A 22,224-nucleotide genomic window follows, 5' to 3' on the forward strand; every position below is an offset into this window, starting at 1 on the left:
TCAGTTAGAAACAAAGAACCATTTTTATTGACAATAAGTGATTTCCCCAACTGTGAGATGTTAGGATTGCTTGCACACAACAAACACAATCCAGATTAAGAGAGTATAGAACATTTGGAAATGGTCAGATGATACCACATAGATTCAAGCCATGAGATGCCATATTAAAAAAAAAATGTTCACTGGAGGAAAAAGGCTCTGTCAAGTATGCCATTTCCTAGGCATAGAAATCTTGGATTTGGAGGCTTGAATCAGGCATCTCACTAAATGCATCCTTTCAGAAACAAACAGGGCTTGGAGAGTGATGGTCTAGCAGCAAGAAGAATAACATCTTCTGTAGCAAAGGGGTCGGTAGCCCCAGCAGCCAGAGCCATATCCACACCCAGAGCTGAAGCCTCTTCCACAGCCCCATCCTGAGCCATAGCCACAGCCACAACCATAACCTGAGCCATAGCCACAGCCACAGCCATAGTCTGAGCCATAGCCACAGCCATAGCCAGTTCTATAACCACAGCCAGAATAGGGGCCGCATCCATAGCCATAGCCGCATCCGCAGCCATAGCCACAGGAGTTCCCGTAGTTGCAACACATGTTGTCAGGAGAAGAGAATTCGGGTGGTTTGCAAGTGGATGTGGTAAAGTATGGTCCCTACTTGCCTTGGACCTTTATATACTGTTGGTAATTGGCAGAGCATGCCATTCATTCCCTGACTTACCCAAACAAATATGAAAGCAACTTTCATGTGACAGTCACTGTCAACAATCAATAATGTCTTGGGAAAAGTGAGCTCATTATTTGGAGTCTCCCGTTTTATTTAAAGAGCAGCAATTTAATTCCCTCTGCCAAAGAATTGTCTCAGAATCATGTGCTCTACATACCACTGAGACCCAACTTCAAACCTCCTATCATTTAATGTAACTGATATGACAAGATTGGGGAAATTTAGGACAATTTTGTGCCTCTTGATCTCTCCTCTTGCCCAAAAAAATCTACCTCTGCCCATAGAGAAGAAAATAACTCCCATCTCCTTTCTGGAATCATTTCAACATTTTACCAGGCTTCTTGCACCCAGATACCTACTGCAGATACCTACTAGCTCCTTGTGGTTCAAGCCAGGGAAAATGCTAGTATCAGGACAGAGGATAGTCCTCAACAACATTGAAACATTTGATAGAAAATATCAGATTAGAATCTTTAGTTTGTAACTTGGTAGAAATAAATTATTTTCTCTCTTTACTGATGTCTAATTCCAAATATTTCCTTTCTTTTCATCTAAACCAAGCATCCAAACATTCCATTACCAGACATGCAGCCAATGAAGAGGGAGGAGGAGGAGAAGGAAGGTATTACATGACCTTTTTTTTTTTAATGATTTTTTGCTTATCTTGTTTGTCTAGGTTTTACCTATGCCCATTGTCTGAAACAGGCAGATCCAAAATTTAAATTAATTTTTACCATAAAACTATGACATCTGACTCAGAAGTACAAACTCAGGAAGATCATTCCTTCTACTCTACACTCAAATTTCGACAGTGAAATCAGTGCCATCTATTCCTTTCTGAAAGCCTTCAACAGGGATTTTCATAATTCTACTGAAATCCTTTTTTGAGAACTTTCATTATTAGACATTTTTCCTTCAGTTGAATGTATTATGACTATTTTTTCTATACTTGGATGCTGGTCTATCTGATCATTGTTAGGTTTCATCTCTAAAAAAAGCTAAAAAAAATACATCCTACTATATTTGTTCCTTATTTTCTCTTTTTCTGTCATTCTTGATATTCAAAACTATAAATTTTAATGCATAAGTTCTCTAGAATAGACCCATTACTTTTCAAGCATCCACCTTCCAATCAAAATAGCCCTGAACAATTGAAAATGTTTTCTACCTTTATTGCATTGTTTGTAGTACCTCTCCATTCAGATCTCTGGGTATTGAACCATGATGGCCCCCAAAAATCTCTTACTCTGTGCATCCCTGAATCACCACTTAGTTCTGAGTACCCAGTACATAGTTTGATGTCTATCAATATTTCCCCTATAAAAATAGATACATTAAAACAAATATATGTTCAAGAATCAGTGTGCCCCTTGGAAGCTATAAGATATTTGGATACATTCTCACAATGTTCTGATTTCATTGAAGTAGAAAGTCTCAAATGTTCTTTGACTAAAATAGTCTCAAATTTCACATTTCGAAGATGTGTGTTACTTTATGAAGGTATTTTTCCAGATGCATTAATTATCTTATATGCCTAATAAATGAATGGATATATAAATTAACAATATTGGTGCTTAATGGATGATGTTCTTCCCTCGTTCACAAAGCCTTCAAGGACAGGGATCATAATACAACAATGAGTTGATTTTCAAAAACTGTAATTATACAAATTTCATTCTCCTCTTAGTAGGATTTCCCCACCTCAGATTTACCCAGAGTACAGTCCTCACATCAGACATACAAATATTCCATGTATGAAAACTGCCCAACTCTTTAAGAACCCCTATTTCTTCAAGAGCAGGAGACATTCTATCCTGGACACCATCATATTCTGAGGCTGAGTTTGATGACAGATCCATTTTCCTTGAAACTGGCCATTTTGTAGAGGTTCTTGGCTCCAGGGACCTCAGACTCAGATCTTGCAGTGACCCTGGTCATGGAAATAAAACAGGCCCAACGAAACTGAGCCTGACAAGAATTCTATGTGATAGGATACGGTATTAGAGATTTGGAAAGTCATGTGAGGAAAGGACACTGAGTTCAGAACCCAACAAAGTGGTAGGCTCTCAAACTCAGAAAGCAGACGCAACTGTCATCTCATTCTTAGATCTGCAACCACTAAGGCAGTAGAGTACACCATTAAACACTAGTCCTAGCTCATTTCCATTAAAAATTGTGGCACCACTGATCATCCCCAAAACAATCCATTTCTCTTTATCCTTTACACTTATTACAGCCCTTTCTAGTGTTTTTTTTTTGTAACAAACAGTTCATTTGACACAAAATATCAAAATACCTCCTTGAACTCTCTCTCTAATACTTCAATCTTTACTCTCTTCTCCAGAATGCTGTTTTATTCCTTCCATAGCAATTATCTGTCTAAATTTATCTCAATTAATTGTTAGTTTTTCTTATTATCACCTACTAGAATATAAATACTCTGAAAGCAGGAAATTCATCTACAGTATGTCTTAAGTATGTAGGACATTTCCTTTCAGAAATAATAACTTGGGCACCTGGGTGGTACAGTCACTTAAGCATCCAACTCCTGATTTAGAATCAGGTCATGATCTAAGGATGCTGGGGTGGAGCTAGGTGTCAGGATACCTGCACAGCAGGAGTCTGCTTATCTCCCTCTCTCTCAGACCCCCCTACTTGTGTTCACTCTCTATCCCCCCTCTCTCTCTGACAAATAAAATAAATATATCTTTGTAATAAAAACATTCAAAACTATTTGTAAAGTGAGTGACTTAAATCAATTTCTTAAACTTAAAAATCCAAACAAATATGTTTATACTTTCATCAAAATGCATATATACCACATTTTTCTTCTAATTTATCCTTCCCCTAGTTCTTCATTAGACTCCTGAGTCTGCTTCTAATTCCTCGTTAATTCTGGAAACACTCTCTCCCATGCTATTCATCCATCCATTCAGCACTCAGGCCACACCTCCTCTCCCTTGGGCTTCTGTCACAACCTCCTGAATAGGTGTCATTCCTTCTCCTCTTTCCCCTCCAGCTCCATTCCAGAGTCGATGTGATTTCCTAGGGCACAGTACTAAAACACTGTATTATTTGTGAGTCCCTCAGAATGGGGGTGGGGTACAAGACATAGGTTGGGAAAACATTATCTCTGATGTACCTTTGACAAGAAATGTTCATATTATATCAAGGAAGTGTCCCCACGTTGATGAAATGTATTGTCAACCCAGTTTTCAAGAGGGGTCACCACACCTCAAGAAAGGAATAATTCACAAGCAAGAACACAGAGATTTGTTAGAAGCAAGGAACCATTTTTATTGAGAATAAGTTTTTTGCCCAACTGTAGGATGTTAAGATTGCTGGCACAGTCACAACACGGAATCCAGATTAAGGGAGTAAAAACCAACTTTTGGGAAATAGTCAGATGATGCCACACAGCCTCTAGGCACAAGAAGCCATCCTAACAAATGTTCACTGGGGCTCAAAGACTCTGTCAAGCATGCAGTTTCCTGGACATAGAAATCCTGGAGTATGGATCCTTGAATCAATTGTCTCTTTAGATGTGTCATTTCAGAAGCTAGTGGTGCTTGGAGAGTGGTGGTCTAGCAGCAAGAAGAATAACATCTTCTGTAGCAAAGGGGCTGGTAGCCCCAGCATCCAGAGCCATATCCACATCCATAGCTGGAGCCTCTTCCACAGCCCCATCCTGAGCCATAGCCACAGCCACAGCCATAACCTGAGCCATAGCCACAGCCACAACCATAACCTGAGCCATAGCCACAGCCACAGCCATAGCCTGAGCCATAGCCACAGCCACAGCCATAGCCTGAGCCATAGCCACAGCCATAACCAGTTCTATAACCACAGCCAGAATAGGGGCCACATCCATAGCCATAGCCGCATCCGCAGCCATAGCCATAGGAGGTCCCGTAGTTGCAACACATGTTGTCAGGAGAAGAGAATTCGGGTGGTTTGCAAGTGGATGTGGTGAAGTATGGTCTCTACTTCTCTTGGACCCTTATATACTGTCAGTAATTGGCAGAGCATGCCATTCATTCCTTGACTTACCCAACAAATATGAAAGCAACTTTCATGTGACTGTCACTGTCAACAATCAATAATGTCTTGTGAAAAGTAAGTTCATTATTTGGAGCCTCCCATTTTATTTAAAGACATCATTTTAATTCCCTCCGCCAAAGAATTGTCTCAGTAGAATCATGTGGTCTATATACCACTGAAACCCAACTTTATAAACTCCTATCATTGAATATAGCATTTATAACAAGGTTCCAGAGAATTTAGAAAACTACATCCCTCTTGATTTCTCCTCTTTCCTAAAATATTTACCTCTGCCCATAGGGGAGGAAATAACTGCCATCTTCTTTCTGGAATCCTTGCAAATATTTGCCAGGCTTCTTGTACCTGGATTCTTACTGCAGATACCTTCTGGCTACTTGTGTGAGAAACCAGGGAAGAAGCTAATCTCAGGGCACAGAACAGCCACCAAAAACATTGAAACATCTGACATAAAATGTGAATACTGCTGAGATCTAGAAAACTTGCTATGTAGCTTCACATTGATAAATTACATTCTCTCTTTACTGGTGTTTAATACCAAATATTTCCTTTCTTCTCCACTAAACCAAACATCCAACCCTTCCACCGTTTAACATGCAGACCAAAAGACAAACAGGCAAACAACCAACAAAGATGTTATATGTTTGTTTGTGATGTTTTTGTTTATCTTGGTTGTCTAGGTTTACCTAAATCAACAATCTCCAAAATGGGAAGAAACCAAAATTTAAATTATTTTTTTACTCTAACTATGAAATCCAAGTTGAAAGGCAATACTAACTCAGATCATATCTTCTACTCAACATTCAAATTTCAACAACAAAATTAAATCCATCCAGTTCTTTATAAAAGGCCTTCAAAAGGGATTTTCATAAAGCTGCTGAATCCCTTTTCTGAGACCTTTTATTATTACACATTTTTCCTTCATTTGAGAGTATTTTCAACTAGTTTTTCTACCATTTGTTTCTGATATATCTCATCTCTCTGTTTCATCCCTAATGAGAAGTTTAAAATATATATACGATATATATTTAGAAATGTGCATATTCTATACATATATATGTATATCCCATTCCAGTTGTTCTTTACCTTTATTTTCTCTACTTTTCTGTCAAATCTCGAATTTCAAAACTATAAATTCTAATACACAAGTTCCCTAGAATAGACAAGTTACTTTTTAAGCACCAACTTTCTGGTCACAATACCCCTGAGTAATCAAAAATTTTTCTATCTTTATTGCATAATTTCTAGTACCTTTTCATTGGGATGTCGGGATACTGATCTATAAGGCAAAAAAAAAAATCTGTCATTCTGTATTTCTCTAAATCACCACTTAGTTCAAAGTAGAGTGCCTGGTATATAATCTGAACTCAATATTTCCCCAATTAAAAAATATATGGATTAAAACAAAAATATGTTCAAGCTCTAAGATATTTGGATACATTATCACAATGTTCTCATTTCATGCAAGCTGGAAGTCTCAAATTTTGTTCTTTACTAATATACACACATTTCACTTTTTGAAGATAGTGTAAATTACAAAGACATTTTTCCAGATGTATATTCTTGTATGCCTAAAATGATCGACCCTTTATTAAATATATGTTATGATATAGATGTCTAATTGATGATATTCTTCTGTCTTTCAAAAGCCTTCAAGCACAAGAAACATAATGGACCGTGAATAGACTTTCAACAAAATGTAATTATTAGAATTCCATTCCCTTGTTTCTAAGATTTTCTAAGATTTCCCCAACTCAAATTTATTCAGAGCACAGTCTATCCTCAGACCTGCCTTACACATATTCCATGTGTAGAAACTGTCCAAATCTTGAAGAATTCCTGTTTTTTCATCAGTAGGACACATTATATATCCTAGGCATAGCCTCACTCCAGGGCTGACTTTGGAAGAGCCATTTTCCTTGCAACTGGCCATTTTGTGGAGTCTCCGAGCTCTAGGGACCTCAGACTCAGATTTGTGCAGTGACCCTTGTCATGGAGATAAAACAGTGAATCATTTTTCACTGCCTATGGAAAAAGAGCATGACAAGACATTCTATGTTTATTTAATTTAAATTCAATTAACCAACATGTAGAACATCACTATTTTCAGATGTAGAGTTCAGTAATTCATCAGTTGCATATAACACCCAGTGCTTATCACATCACATACCCTTCTTAATGCCTCTAACCCAATTATCCCATTCCCCAACCCAGCTACCCTGGACATTCTATGTTATAAGATACAGTGTTAGAGATCTAGAAAGTCACATGAGGAAAGGAAACTGAACTCAGAACCCACAAAGTGGTAAGATCTCAAACACGGAAAGTAGACAGCTTTTCAACACATTCTTATATTTGTACCAATTAAGGCTCTAGAGAACACCGTTAAGCACTAGTCCTTACAATTATTAAAATAAATTTATTTTATTTATTTATGAGAGACACAGAAAGAGAGGGACAGAGACAGAGACATAGGCAGAAGGAGAAACAGGCTCCCAGCATGGAGTCCAATGTGGGACTCTATCCTGGGATCCTGGGGTCACACCCTGAGCCAAAGGCAGACACTCAACCACTGAACCACGCAGGCATCCCAGTCCTTACACTTTTGCACTAAAAATTGTGGCATCACCGATCATTGCCAAAACATGATGAATTTCTCTTCATCATTACACTTGCTACCACTATTTCTAGTGTTTCTTGTGACAAACATAAGTTCATTTGACACAAAATGCCAAATAACTCCCTGAACTATCTCTCCAATATTTCCACCTTCACACTTTTCCCAGGAAGTCGTTTTATTCCTTCCATAGCAATTATCAGCCTAAAAGTATCTTGTTGTTTTTTTTTTTTTTTCATTTTCACTTATTAGAATGCAAACATTCTGAGAGCAGGAAACTCCTCTAAAAATTTGTTACTGTATTGTCAGTATGTAGGACAGTTCCCTTTCAACACATTCAAAGCCATTTCTCAAACAAGTGTCTTAAATAAATTCTTCAAACTTAAGGTATGCAAACAAATATATTTGCACTTCCAACAAAATGCAGAGGTGATAATATCACATTTTTCCTCCATCCTACCCTTCCATTAATTGTTCATGTGTCACCTGAGTCTGCTTCTAATTTCTCCTTGATCCTGGAAACTCTCTTTCATGACATCTATCCATGCAGCACTCAGGCTACACCTCCTCTCCCTTGGGCTTCTCTCACAGACTCCTTAAAAAGGTGTCTTTCCTTCTCCTCTTTCCCCTCCAACTTCATTTTAGACATAGGGTTATTTCCAGGGCACAGTTCTGAAATACTGTGTGATTGCTGTTGGGTTGAGTGCCTGAGCATGAGGGATATGAGAAATAGGTAGAGAAGACATTATCTCTGATGTACATATGACAAGAAATGCTTGTATTATATCAAGGAAGAACCCCAGGTTTATAAAACATATTGTGAGTGAATTTTCAAGAGTGGCCATAACAAACACACACACATACATACATACATACATACATACATACATACATACATAAATCACAAACAAAAACAGAATTTTAAAAGGAAAAAACTATTTTTATTGAGAATAAATTTTTGCCCAACTGTGAGACGTGAAGATTACTGGCACAGTCACAACACAGAATCCAGATTAAGGGAGTATAGAGCAACTTCTGGAAATGGTCAGATGATACCACATAAACTCAAGCCATAAGACGCCATCCTAAAAAAAATGTTCACTGGAAGACAAAGCCTCTGTCAAGTATGCCATTTCCTAGACATAGAAATCTTGGATTTGGAGGCTTGAATCAGCTATCCCACTAAATGTATCCTTTCAGAAGTAAATGGGGCTTGGAGAGTGATGGTCTAACAGCAAGAAGAATAACATCTTCTGTAGCAAAGGGGCCGGTAGCCCCAGCAGCCAGAGCCATATCCACATCCATAGCTGGAGCCTCTTCCACAGCCCCATCCTGAGCCATAGCCACAGCCACAGCCATAACCTGAGCCATAGCCACAGCCACAGCCATAACCTGAGCCATAGCCACAGCCATAGCCAGTTCTATAACCACAGCCAGAATAGGGGCCACATCCATAGCCATAGCCACATCCGCAGCCATAGCCACAGGAGTTCCCGTAGTTGCAACACATGTTGTCAGGAGAAGAGAATTCGGGTGGTTTGCAAGTGGATGTGGTCAAGTGTGGTCTCTACTTGCCTTGGACCTTTATATACTGTCAGTAATTGGCAGAGCATGCCATTCATTCCCTGACTTACCCAATAAATATGTAAGCAACTGTGCTGTGACAGTCACTGTCAACAATCATTAATGTCTTTGGGAAAGTTAGTTCATTATTTGGAGTCTCCTGCTTTATTTAAAGAGCAGCAATTTAATTCCCTCTGCCAAAGAATTGTCTCAGAATCATGTGCTCTACATACCACTGAGACCCAACTTCACAACCTATCATTTAATATACTTTTTATAATAGGGTTGGGGGAATTTAGGATAATTATATCCCTCCTCATTTCTCATCTTTCCTCAAAAATCTACTTCTGCCCATACTGGAGGATGTAACTACTATCTCTTTTCTGGAATCCTTGCAATTCATACCAGGCTTCTCAAAACCAGATACCTACTTCAGATACCTACTATCTCCTTGTGGTAGAGAGGAAAGAAGATGCTAATCTCAGGGCACAGAACAGCCCCCAACAACACTAAAACATTGAAACATCTGATATGAAATGTTAGTAGTGCTGAGATATAGAAACCTTGATGTGTAGCTTCACAACAATAAATTAGGTTCTCTCTTTACTGGTGTCTAATTCCAAATATTCCTTTCTTCTCAACTAAACCAAACATCTAAACTTTCTGTCCCTTAACATGCACACACACAAAAAAAAGATAGAAAGGTGTTATGTTTGTTTGTGATGTTTTTATCTTGGTTGTCTAGGTTTACCTAAATCACCAATTTCCAAAATGGGAAGAAACCAAAATTTAAATCATTTTTTACTATAACTATGAAATCCAAGTTGGAAGGCAGTACAAACTCAGAAAGATCATATCTTCTACTCAACACTCAAATTTCAACAACAAAATGAAATCCATTCAGCTCTTTATAAAAGGCCTTCAATGGGGATTTTCATAAAGCTTCTGAATTCTTTTTCTTACTTTCATTATTACACATTTTTCCTTCAGTTGAAAATATTTTTGACTAGTTTTTCTACCATTGGTTACTAGTACGTCTTATCTCTCTGTTTCATCCTTAAGAAGTTTAAGAAAAAATATATCCCATTCCAGTTGTTCTTTACCCTTATTTTCTCTACTTTTCCATCAACTCTTGAAATTCAAAACTATAAATTCTAGTACACGAGTTCCCTCAAGTAGACATGTTACTTTCCAAACCCCCATCTTCTGGTCACAATATCCCTAAACTACTGAAAAATTTTTCTAGCTCTATTGCATAATGAATAATACCTTTCCATTCAGATGTCAGGATACTGATCCATGATGGCAGAAAAAAATTATTATTCTGTGCATCCGGAATTACCACTTAGTTCTAAGTAGCATGGCCAGTACATAATTTGAACTCAACACTTCCCCAATAAAAAACAGATGCATTAAAACAAATATATGTTCTAAGGTCAGTGTGGCCCTTAGAAACTGTAAGATATTTGGATACATTATCACAATGTTCTCATTTCATGCAAGCTGAAAGTCTCAAATGTTCTTTGAGTCTCTAATTTCACATTTTGAAGATATGTGTTAGCTTATGAAGACACTTATCTAGATGTACAAATTATCTTATATGCCTAATAAATGATCAACCCTTTACTGAATATAAATTACAATACAGGTGCCAAGTTGACCACTCGGTCATTTAGGAACTTGTGGGCTGTTCCATAATTCCATATGCTGTTTCAGAGTCCTGCAAGTACCCCAGCTCTGCTTGCTGAAACTGGAAGTTATTTATTTTTTAATGACCCTCGAAAGTCATGAACACATCAGCTAGCAAAAGTAACAAGAGTGATTCTTGCTGCTATTACTGTTAAAAAAATAATAATAATCAAGACTTGGAACACCCTTTTACTAAACTTGACAAAGGTTCAGTAAATTCTTACCGTCAAAATGATGGGTTATTATTTATAAATCAAGTTTGATGGAGTGATCACTGTCTACAGTGGTTCAACTTTTAAGTTAAGGGAAAAACTTTTACTTTGTAGATAATATAAAATAAAAACTTAAAAAAATTTTAAAAAGTTTTAAAAACTGAAAAAAAAATTTTCTTTCAAATCCTTCAAGTACAAGAAACATAATGAAACATGAGTATATTTTCAACAAACTGTAATTATTAGAATTCCCTTCCCTTCTATGTAGGATTTCCCCATCTCAGATTTCATCAAGCACAGTCATTCCCTAGATCCCGCTAACAGATATTCCATCTGTGAACTGTCCAAGCGTTGAAGAACCCCTGTTCCTTCATCAATAGGACACATTATATCCTGGGAATAGCCTTACTGTAGGGCTGACTTGAATGGCAGAGCCATCTTCCTTAGAATTGGCCATTTGGTGGACTCTCCTCACTTCTAGCTGACCTCAGACTCAGACTTTATGCAGTGACCCTTGTCATGAAGATGAGACAAAGACTCATTTATCTTTCATGGTGGAAATTGAGTCTGAAAAGTCATCTTCTATTACAAGATCTAAATGTGAGAGTTCTGGAAAGTCTCATGAGGAAAGGACACTGAAGTCAGAACCCAACAAACTAGTTGACTCTCAAACTCCTAAAGTCAACCAGACATTTTCATCCCATTCTCATATATTCCCCGAACAAAGTGAGCCCATTTAAGGAAGTAGGCCTTCTCTTTTCCACAAAAATTGTGGCACCACTCATCACCCCTAAAAGTTGATGCATTTTTCTTCTCTCTTTGTACTTACTACCTTCCTTGCTAGTGTTTCTTGTAACAGGCATCAGTTCATTTGATGCAAAATGCCAAAATACCTCCCTGAACCCTCTCTCCAATATTCCAACTTTCAATTTCTTCCCCAAGAAGCTGCTTTATTGCTTCCAACGCAATTATCTATCTAAATTTAATTATTACCTTTTTTTTTATTATCACCTGTTAGAATATAAACACTCTGAGAACAAAAAACTCATCTGCAGCTTTGTACTATATAGCACAGTTCCCTTTCAAAAACATTCAAAGACATGGAAAGGGACACCTGGGTGGCTCAGTCAATTAAACAGCTGCCTTTGACTGAGGTTATGATGCCAGGATCCTGGGTTAGAGCCCAGCATAGGGCTCCCTTCTCACTGGGGAGTCTGCTTCTCCCTCTCCCTCTGACCCTAGCCCCTTGCTCACTCGCTCACTCACACAAATATTAAATAAAATCTTTAAAAATAACAAAAATAAAAAAGCATACAAAGAGATGGGGTGTCAGGGTGGCTCAGTCAGTTAAGCATCTGACTCCTGATTTCAGCTCAGGTCATGATCTCGGGGTCATGAGAATGAGCCCCACATTGAACTCTGTGCTCAACTTGGAGTACTTAGGAGATTCTCTGACTCTCCAGCTTCCCCTAGCCCTGCTCATGCTCTCTATATAAATAAAATTTAAAAAAAATCCAAAGCTACATATCATTAAGTGACTAAAATCAAATTCCTAAACTTGATATACACAAATATTTTTGCCCTTTCCTCAAAATGCACATAATATAATTCCACCTTATTCTTCTAATTTATCCTTTCCTTAGCTATTCATGTGTCACCTGAGTCTGCTTCCAATTTCTCATTAATCTCAGAAATTCTTTTCCATGCCATTCATCTGTTCAGCACTCAGGACACATCTCCTCACCCTTGGACTTCTGTCACAACCTCCTGAATAGGTGCCATTCCTTTTCTTTCACCATCATCTCAGTTCTACATACATAGTGGTTTCCAAGGCATGGTTCTGAAATACTGTATGATTTCTATTGGATTCTGAATGCCTGTTCATGAGGGATACAAGATATTGAAGAAGACATTAACTCTAATTCATGTATGAAAAGAAATGCTTGTATTATGTCAAGGAAGGAACCCCAGGTTTAGGAAACATATTGCCAGCCCAATTTTCAAAAGGGGTCATAACATCTCAAAAAAGGAATAATTTATAAACAAGAACACAGATTTGTTAGAAGCAAAGAACCATTTTTATTGAGAACAACAATTTTGCCAATTGTGGGACATTAGGATCTCTGGCATTGTCACAACACAGAATCCAGATAAGAGAATAAAGACTAACATTGGGGAAACACTCAGATGATGCTACATAGCATCCAGGCACAAAAATGTTTACTGAAGATCAAAACCTCTGTCAAGCATGCAGTTTCCCGGAGGTAGAAATCGTGGGGTTTGGATCCCTGAATCAATTGTCACTTTAGATGTGACATTTCAGAAGCAAATGGTGCTTGGAGCAGCATTGGTCTAGCAGCAAGAAGAATAACATCTTCTGTAGCAAAGGGGCCGGTAGCCCCAGCAGCCAGAGCCATATCCACACCCACAGCTGGAGCCTTTTCCACAGCCCCATCCTGAGCCATAGCCATAGCCACAGCCACAGCCATAGCCTGAGCCATAGCCACAGCCACAGCCATAGCCTGAGCCATAGCCACAGCCACACCCATAGCCTGAGCCATAGCCACAGCCACAGCCATAGCCTGAGCCATAGCCACAGCCACAGCCATAACCTGAGCCATAGCCACAGCCATAGCCAGTTCTATAACCACACCCAGAATAGGGGCCACATCCATAGCCATAGCCGCATCCGCAGCCATAGCCACAGGAGTTCCCGTAGTTGCAACACATGTTGTCAGGAGAAGAGAATTCGGGTGGTTTGCAAGTGGATGTGGTCAAGTGTGGTCTCTACTTCTCTTGGACCCTTATATACTGTCAGTAATTGGCAGACCATGCCATTCATTCCCTGACTTACCCAACAAATATGAAAGCAACTTTCATGTGACAGTCACTGTCAACAATCAACAATGTTTTGTGAAAAATAAGCTCATTATTTTAAGACTCTCATTTTATTTTAAGAGCAGCAATTTAATTCCCTCTGCCAGAGAATTGTCTCAGTAGAATCATGTGCTCTACATACAACTGGTACCCTATTTCCCAATTTCCTATCATTTACGATATCTTATATAACTAACAATGTTGGTGGAATTTAGGAAAATTTTTCCAGTCTTGATCTCTGCTCATCCTAAAACATCTACCTCTGCCCACGGGGTGCGGGGGGAGGTGGGGGAATAACTGCCATCTCCTTTCTGGAATTACTGTAACTTTTTTTCAGGCTTCTTGCATCTTGGATACCTACTACAGATACCTGTTGGCTCCTTATGGTAGAAAGGAGAGAAGATACTAATCTCAGGACACAGAATAGTACCCCAAACTGTGAAACATGTAATATAAAATGTCAATAGTGCTGAGATCTAGAATCCTTGGTGTGTATAACTTCACATCAATAAATTAGGTTTTCTCTTACTGGTGTCTAGTATCAAATATTTATTTTCCAAATATCCAACCATTCCATCAACATAAATCAATCAAAAATGTAGAAAGAAAGAGAAAAACAAAGAAATGAACCAAGAAAAAAGAAAAAACTCTTTTGGAATTTGTTTGGCTATTTGTTGTTATTGTTGTTTTTGTTTCTTTGATTTTTCTTTTTTTTGGGTTACCTTCATTGTCCATTTTCCAAATCAAGAAGGATCCAATATTTAAAATACTTTCTTTATAACAGCTATGAAATCCAAATTGGAAGGGAGTACAAACTAGGAAGATCATTCCTTCCTCTCTACACTCAAATTTTAACAAGGAAAAGAACACCATCCAGTCCTTTATTAAAGATCTTCAACAGGAATGTTCATAATTCTCCTGAAATCCTTTTCTGAGAACTATCACTATGAGACATTTTTCCTTCGGTTGATAGTATTATGACTCATTTTTCTACAGTTGGACACTGGTCTACTTGATCACTCTGTTATGTTTCATCTCTAACAAGAAACTTAAAGAAAAATACATGCCACTACACATGTTCTTTAACTTTATTTTCTCAACTTTTCTGTCAACTCTTGAAATTCTAATGCACAAGTTCCCTAGAATAGCTACTTTGCTTTTCAAACACCTACCTTCTGATCAAAATGCCCCTGAACTACTGAAAATGTTTTCTGTCTTTATGGCATTATTTGTAGTACCTTTCCATTCAGATCTCTGGGTATTGAACTATGATGGCCGAAAAAAAATCTCTTCTGTGCATCCCTGAATCACCACTTAGCTCAAAGTAGAGTACCCAGTGCATAATTTGACCTCTATCAATACTTCTGTCACTAAAAAAAGGGTACATTAAAACAAAAACATTTTCAAGCACTGTTGTGCCAGTTAGAAGCTATAAGGTATTTGGATACATTATCACAATGTTCTCATTTCATTTATGCTGTAAGTCCCAAATGTTGAGTAAAAGGTTCACAAATTTCATAATTTGATTATGTGTTAGTTTATAAAGGCACTTTTCTAGTTGTATAAATTATCCAATAGTCCTAATAAATGATCAGCTCTTTACTGGGTATGTAAATTATGATACTCATGCCTAATAGATGATACTCTGCCCTCTTTCAGAAAGCCTTCAAGGACAAGAATCATAATAAATTAGTTAAGTAAATTTTAAGTAAAATGTATTTTTTTAGTATCCCATTCCCTTGTTTCTAGGATTTCTCCCAACTCAGATTTATCCATAGCACAGTCTATCCTCAGATCTGACTTATACATATTCCACCTGCAGAAACTGTCCAAATCTTGAAGAATTCCTGTTTTTTCATCAGTAGGACACATTATATCCTGGGCATCAGTAGGACACATTATATACTTTAGGGGTTCTTTCAAGATTTGGACAGTTTTCATGGACGGTATATCTGTAAGTCAGATCTGAGGACTGAAATTGTTCTGGGTATATCTGAGGTTGGGAAATCCCACAAAGAGAGCAATGGAATTCTAAGTATTACAGTTTGCTCTGCCATCAAAGTCGGCCCTAAAGTGAAAAATGAGCCAGGAGCCTCCACCCAATAGCCAATGGCAAGGAAGATGGCTCTGCCATCAATGTCAGCCCTGGAGTGAGGCTATGACTAGGATATAATGTGTCCTACTGATGAAGAAATAGTGGGCTCCTGGCTCCAGAACCTCAGACTCAGATTTTGTTCAGTAACCTTTGTCATGAAGACAAAACAGTGAGTCATTTTTCACTGCCCATGGAAACTGAGCCTGACAAGACATTCTATGTGATAGGATACAGTGTTAGAGATCTGGAAAGTCACATGAGGAAAGGACACTGAACTCAAAACCCAACAAAGTGGTAGGCTCTCAAACTCAAGAAAGTGGACCTGGCTTTTCATCCCATTCTTTTTTTTTTTTTTTTTAAGACTGTTTTTATTATACTCATTAGAGACACATGATACATAGGCAGAGGGAGAAGCAGGCTCTTCACAGGAAGCCCAATGTGGGACTCGATCCCCAGACCCCAGGATTACACTCTGAGCCCAAGGCAGACACGTAACCCCTGAGCCACCCAGGTGTCCCTCCATCCCATTCTTATATCTGTACCAATTAAGGCATTAGAGAACACCATTAACCACTACTCCTTGCTCATTTCCACTAAAAATTGTGGCACCACTGATCATCCCCAAAACATAATAAATTTCTCTTCTTCCCTTACATTTACTACTGCCCCTTCTAGTGTTTCTTGTAACAAAGATTAGTTCATTTGACACAAAATGTCAAAATATCTCCCTGAACTGTGTCTCCAATACTTCCACCTTTACTCTCTTCCCCAGGAAGTTGTTTTGTTCCTTCCATGGCAATTATCTGTCTAAATGTATCTTAATTAATTGTTCTTTTTTATATCACCTATTAGAATATGAACACTATGAGAGCAGGGAACTCTTCTAAAATTTTGTTACTGTATCTTCAGTGTGTGGGGAAGTTTTCTTTCAAAAACATTCAAAGGTATTTATCAAACAAGTGACTTAAATCAATTTCCTCAAACACAATATATAAAAATTATATATACACACTTCCAAAAATGCAATGTGATATGATACCATATTTTCTCTCTAATTTATCTATCCTCAGTTCTTCATTAGTCAACTGAGTCTACTTCTAATTTCTCATTGATCCTGGAAATACTCTTTTCCATCCCATTCTTCCATCTATTCAGTAGTCAGGACCACACCTCCTCTCCTTTTGGCTTCTGTCACAAGTACCTGAATAGGTGTCATTCCTTCCCTTTCTTCCCCTTCAGCTCCATTGTACACTCAGTGTGATTTCCAAGACATGATTCTAAAATACTGTGTGATTTCTGTTGGGTTGTAAGTGCCTAGCATGAGAGATTTAAGAATTAGGTGAAGATGACATTATCTCTGAAGCATGATGAGAAGAAAAGCTAGTATTACATCAAGGAAGACCACAGGGTCATGACATATTGTCAGCCCAATTTTCAAGAGTGGTCCTAACACCTCAAAAGGAGTAATTTACAAATAAGAACACAGATTAGTCAAAAGAAAAGAAGCATTTTTATTGAGAATAAGCTTTTGCCCAACTGTGGGATGTTAGGATCACTGGCACAGTCACAACACAGCATCTAGATTAAGGGAACAATGACCAACATTTGGAAAATAGTCAGATGATGCCACACGGCCCAGAGCCACAATATGCCATCTTAACAAATCTTCATTGGATGACAAAGGCTATGTCAAGTATGCAGTTTTCTGAACGTAGAAATCTTGGGGTATGGATCCTTAAATCAATTGTCTCTTTAGATGTCATTTCAGAAGATAATGGTGCTTGGAGAGTGGTGATCTAGCAGCAAGAAGAATAACATCTTCTATAGCAAAGGGGCCGGTAGCCCCAGCAGCCAGAGCCATATCCACATCCATAGCTGGAGCCTCTTCCACAGCCCCATCCTGAGCCATAGCCACAGCCACAGCCATAGCCTGAGCCATAGACACAGCCACAGCCATAACCTGAGCCATAGCCACAGCCATAGCCACAGCCATAGCCAGTTCTATAACCACAGCCAGAATAGGGGCCACATCCATAGCCATAGCCGCATCCGCAGCCATAGCCACAGGAGTTCCCGTAGTTGCAACACATGTTGTCAGGAGAAGAGAATTCAGGTGGTTTGCAAGTGGATGTGGTGAAGTGTGGTCTCTACTTCTCTTGGACCTTTATATACTGTCAGTAATTGGCAGAGCATGCCATTCATTCCCTGACCCAACCAACAAATATGAAAGCAACTTTCATGTGACAGTCACTGTCAACAATTAATAATGTCTTGGGAAAAATCAGCTCACTAATTGCAGTCTCCTCTTTTATTTATTTTTCCCCCCCATTTCATTTAAGGAGCCACATTTTAATTCACTCTGCCATAAAATTATCTCAGTGAATCATGTGGTCTATACACCCCTGATACCGAACTTCTCAACCCACTATCATTTATAATACCTAATATAAAAAGGATGAGAAATATAGGAAAATTTTGCCAATCTTGATCCCTGCTCTTCCTAAAACGTCTACCTCTGCACATAGGGAAAGAAATACTCCCTTCTGTAATCATTTCAACTTCCTGCCAGACTTCTTGCACCCAGATAAGTTATTGCAGATATCTTTTGGGTCCTTGTAGGAAAGATGAAGGAAGGTGCTAATATCAGGGCACAGAACAGCCTGCAACCACATTGGAACATCTGATATAAAATGTCAATAGTGAGGGATCCCTGGGTGGCGCAGCGGTTTGGCGCCTGCCTTTGGCCGAGGGCGCGATCCTGGAGACACGGGATCGAATCCCACGTCGGGCTCCCGGTGCATGGAGCCTGCTTCTCCCTCTGCCTATGTCTCTGCCTCTCTCTCTCTCTCTCTGTGACTATCATAAATAAAAAAAAAAAAAAAAAAAATTGTCAATAGTGATGAGATCTAGAAACCTTGAGTATAGGTTCACATCAATAAATTAAGTTCTCTCTTTGCTGGTCTCTAATACCAAATAATTCCTTTCTTCTCAACTAAAGGAAACATTCAACCTTTCTGTAACTTAACATGAAAGAAAAAAGAGAGAAAGAAAAAGAGAGAAAGAGAGAGAGAGAGAGAAAGAAAAGAAAGAAAGATGTTATATATTTGTTTATGATGTTTTTGCTTATGATGCTTGTCTAGGTTTTAACTAAATCATTATTTTCTGACACAAGCAGAATTTAAGATTTAAATTAATTTTTGCTGTGACAGTTAACAAATACAAGTTGCAAGGGAATACAAACTCAGAAGATCATCCCTTCTACTCCACACTCGAATTTTAACAACAATGAAATGAATGCCAGAAATGAGTGCCATCCAGTCCTTTATTGAAAGCCTTCAACATAGATTTTCATAAGTCTACTGAATTTGTTTTCTGAGAATTTTCATTATCAGACATTTTTCCATCAGTTGAGATTATTTCTTAATCTCACTTTTTCTACTGTTGGCCAATGGTCTATCAGATCACTCTGTTTCATCCCTACAAGAAGCTTAAAGAAAAATACATCCCACTGTACTTGTTCTTTATTTTCTCTACTTCTCTGTCATTCTTAAAATTCAAAACTCTATATTCTAATGCACATGTTCCCTAGAAGCATCGCCTTATTTTTTAAACACTCACCTTCCATTCACAATACCCCTAAATTATTGCAAAATATTCTATCTTTATTTTAAATAAATAAATTTATTTCTAGTACCTTTCCATTCAGATATCTGGGTATTGATTTATGGCAACAGAAACTCTCTTATTCTGTGCATCCCTGAATCACAACTTAATTCTAAGTAGAGTTCCTGGTACATAATCTGAACTCAATCGATATTTCCCAACACAAATCAAATACATGAAGACAAAAACATGTTCAAAGGTCAGTGTGCCCCTTAGAAGCTAGAAGATATTTGGATACATTCACACAATGTCTCATTTCATTCAAGCTGAAAGTCTCAAATGTTCTTTGAGTCTCAAATTTCAGATTTTGAAATATGTGATAGTTTATGAAGACATTTTTTCCAGATGTACAAGTTACCTTATATGCCTAATAAGTAACTGGCCTTTTACTGCATCTATAAGTTACCATATTCATGCCTAATTAATGATTTTCTTCCCTTTTATAAAGCCTTCAAGCACAGGAACATAATGAAACATGAGTAGACTGTGAAAAAACTGTAATTCTTAGAGGTCCCTTCCCCTCTTTGTTGGATTTAACCACCTTTGATTTACACACTTGAGATTTACCCAGAGCATGGACAGTAGTCAGATCAGACTCATAGATATATCATCTGTGAAAACTATCCAATTCTTGAAAGAACCCCTATTTCTTTATCACAAGAACACATTATATCCTGGGCATAACCTCACTCCAGGGTTGACTTTAATGGCAGAGCCATCTTCCTTGCCATTGGCCATTGGATGGGGAAGCTCCTGGCTCCAGGGACCTCAGACTCAGATTTGTCCAGTGACATGGTCTTAGAAATAAAACCATGAGTCATTTTTCACTGCCCATGGAAACTGAGCCTGACAAGGCATTCTATATGATAGGATATAGTGTTAGAGATCTGAAAAAGTCACGTGAGGAAAGGACACTGACCTCAGAACCCAACAAGGTGGTAGGCTCTCAAACTCAGAAAGTAAACTTGGCTTTCCATTCTATTCTTGTATCTGCACTGAGTAGAGCACTAGAGAACTCCATTAAGCACTAGTCCTTACTCTTTTCTGCTAAAAATTGTGGCACCACTGATCATCTCCAAAACATAATAAATTTCTCCTCTTCCTTTACATTTACTACTGCCCCTTCTGGTGTTTCTTGTAACAAAGATTAGTTCATTTGACACAAAATGTCAAAATACCTCCCTGAACTATCTCCAATATATCAAAATTTACTCTCTTCCCCCAGGAAGATGTTTTATTCTTTCCATAGCAATTATCTCTCTAAATATATCGTAATTAATCTTTATTTTTCCTTTCTCCTTTTATAATGTAAATTTTCTGAGAGCAGGAAACTCATCTATGATATTGCTCCTGTGTCGAAAGTGTATAAGACAGCTCTCTTTCAAAAACCTTTAAAACTATTTGTAAATTAAGTGGCTTAAATCAATTTCCTTAAATTCAACATATGTAAAAAAAATGTATTTGCACTTTCATCAAAATGCACATGATGATACCACATTTTTCCTCTAACTTATCTGTCCTTAGTTCTTCATGGGTCACCTGAGTTTGCTTCTAATTTCTCATTGATCCTTGAAACTCTCTTCCATGCCATTCATCCACCCTTTCGGCACTCAGGCCACACCTCCTCCACCTTGGGTTTCTGTCACAACCTCCTGAATAAATATCATTCCTTCTCCTCTCACCCACCCCACCACCACCACCTAGCTTAATTCTGAAGGCAGTGTGATTTCCAGGGCACAGTTTCTAAACACTGTATGATTTATGTTGGGTTCTGAGTGCCTAGGCATGAAGGATCTGTGAATTAGGTAGAGACATTATCTCTGATGCATGTATGAGAAGAAAAGCTTGTATTATATCACAGCAGACACCCCAGGTTGATGAAATTATTGTCAGCCCAATTGTCAAATGGTCCCTAACACCTAAAGAAAAGGAGTAAATCACAAGCAAAGACAGATTTGTTAGAAGCAAAGAACCATTTTTATTGAGAATAAGTTTTTTGCCCAACTGTAGGATGTTAAGATTGCTGGCACAGTCGCAACACGGAATCCAGATTGAGGGAATATAGACCAACTTCTGGAAAATAGTCAGATGATACCACACAGCTCAGAGCCACAATACGCCATCTTAACAAATTTTCATTGGATGCAAAGGCTATGTCAAGTATGCAGTTTCCTGAACATAGAAATCTTGGGGTTTGGATCCTTATGTCAATTGTCTCTTTAGATGTGTCATTTCAGAAGCTAATGGTGCTTGGAGAGTGGTGGTCTAGCAGCAAGAAGAATAACATCTTCTGTAGCAAAGGGGCTGGTAGCCCCAGCAGCCAGAGCCATATCCACATCCATAGCAGGAGCCTCTTCCACAGCCCCATCCTGAGCCGTAGCCACAGCCACAGCCATAACCTGAGCCACAGCCACAGCCACAGCCATAGCCTGAGCCATAGCCACAGCCATAGCCATAACCTGAGCCATAGCCACAGCCATAGCCAGTTCTATAACCACAGCCAGAATAGGGGCCACATCCATAGCCGTAGCCACATCCGCAGCCATAGCCACAGGAGTTCCCGTAGTTGCAACACATGTTGTCAGGAGAAGAGAATTCGGGTGGTTTGCAAGTGGATGTGGTGAAGTGTGGTCCCTACTTGCCTTGGACCTTTATATACTGTTGGTAATTGGCAGAGCATGCCATTCATTCCCTGACTTACCCAAACAAATATGAAAGCAACTTTCAT

The 22,224-nt window shown here is 38.4% G+C and overlaps 6 protein-coding genes across 6 annotated transcripts; all 6 read right to left on the reverse strand.

Moving 5' to 3' along the window:
* Positions 1-626, reverse strand: LOC111093552 (keratin-associated protein 21-1-like). Its single transcript, XM_038581136.1, has one exon. The coding sequence runs from the start codon at positions 589-591 to the stop codon at positions 310-312; it is 282 nt and encodes a 93-aa protein (XP_038437064.1). The 5' UTR covers positions 592-626; the 3' UTR covers positions 1-309.
* A 3,390-nt stretch (positions 627-4,016) lies between these two features.
* LOC119867015 (keratin-associated protein 6-2-like) lies at positions 4,017-4,682 on the reverse strand. Its single transcript, XM_038581137.1, has one exon. It carries the CDS (start codon positions 4,645-4,647, stop codon positions 4,306-4,308), a length of 342 nt encoding a protein of 113 aa, XP_038437065.1. The 5' UTR covers positions 4,648-4,682; the 3' UTR covers positions 4,017-4,305.
* A 3,634-nt stretch (positions 4,683-8,316) lies between these two features.
* On the reverse strand, positions 8,317-8,944 carry LOC111093544 (keratin-associated protein 21-2-like). Its single transcript, XM_038581138.1, has one exon. The coding sequence runs from the start codon at positions 8,905-8,907 to the stop codon at positions 8,626-8,628; it is 282 nt and encodes a 93-aa protein (XP_038437066.1). The 5' UTR covers positions 8,908-8,944; the 3' UTR covers positions 8,317-8,625.
* A 3,972-nt stretch (positions 8,945-12,916) lies between these two features.
* LOC119867016 (keratin-associated protein 6-2-like) lies at positions 12,917-13,628 on the reverse strand. Its single transcript, XM_038581139.1, has one exon. The coding sequence runs from the start codon at positions 13,589-13,591 to the stop codon at positions 13,214-13,216; it is 378 nt and encodes a 125-aa protein (XP_038437067.1). The 5' UTR covers positions 13,592-13,628; the 3' UTR covers positions 12,917-13,213.
* A 3,696-nt stretch (positions 13,629-17,324) lies between these two features.
* On the reverse strand, positions 17,325-17,958 carry LOC111093547 (keratin-associated protein 21-2-like). The gene has a single exon (XM_038581140.1). The coding sequence runs from the start codon at positions 17,921-17,923 to the stop codon at positions 17,630-17,632; it is 294 nt and encodes a 97-aa protein (XP_038437068.1). The 5' UTR covers positions 17,924-17,958; the 3' UTR covers positions 17,325-17,629.
* Positions 17,959-21,500: 3,542 nt separating this feature from the next.
* LOC119867017 (keratin-associated protein 21-1-like) lies at positions 21,501-22,088 on the reverse strand. Its single transcript, XM_038581141.1, has one exon. The coding sequence runs from the start codon at positions 22,071-22,073 to the stop codon at positions 21,762-21,764; it is 312 nt and encodes a 103-aa protein (XP_038437069.1). The 5' UTR covers positions 22,074-22,088; the 3' UTR covers positions 21,501-21,761.
* Between the last annotated feature and the right edge of the window lie 136 nt (positions 22,089-22,224).

Source organism: Canis lupus, chromosome 31, assembly GCF_011100685.1.
Source record: "Canis lupus familiaris isolate Mischka breed German Shepherd chromosome 31, alternate assembly UU_Cfam_GSD_1.0, whole genome shotgun sequence".
Lineage (NCBI taxonomy): Eukaryota > Metazoa > Chordata > Mammalia > Carnivora > Canidae > Canis > Canis lupus.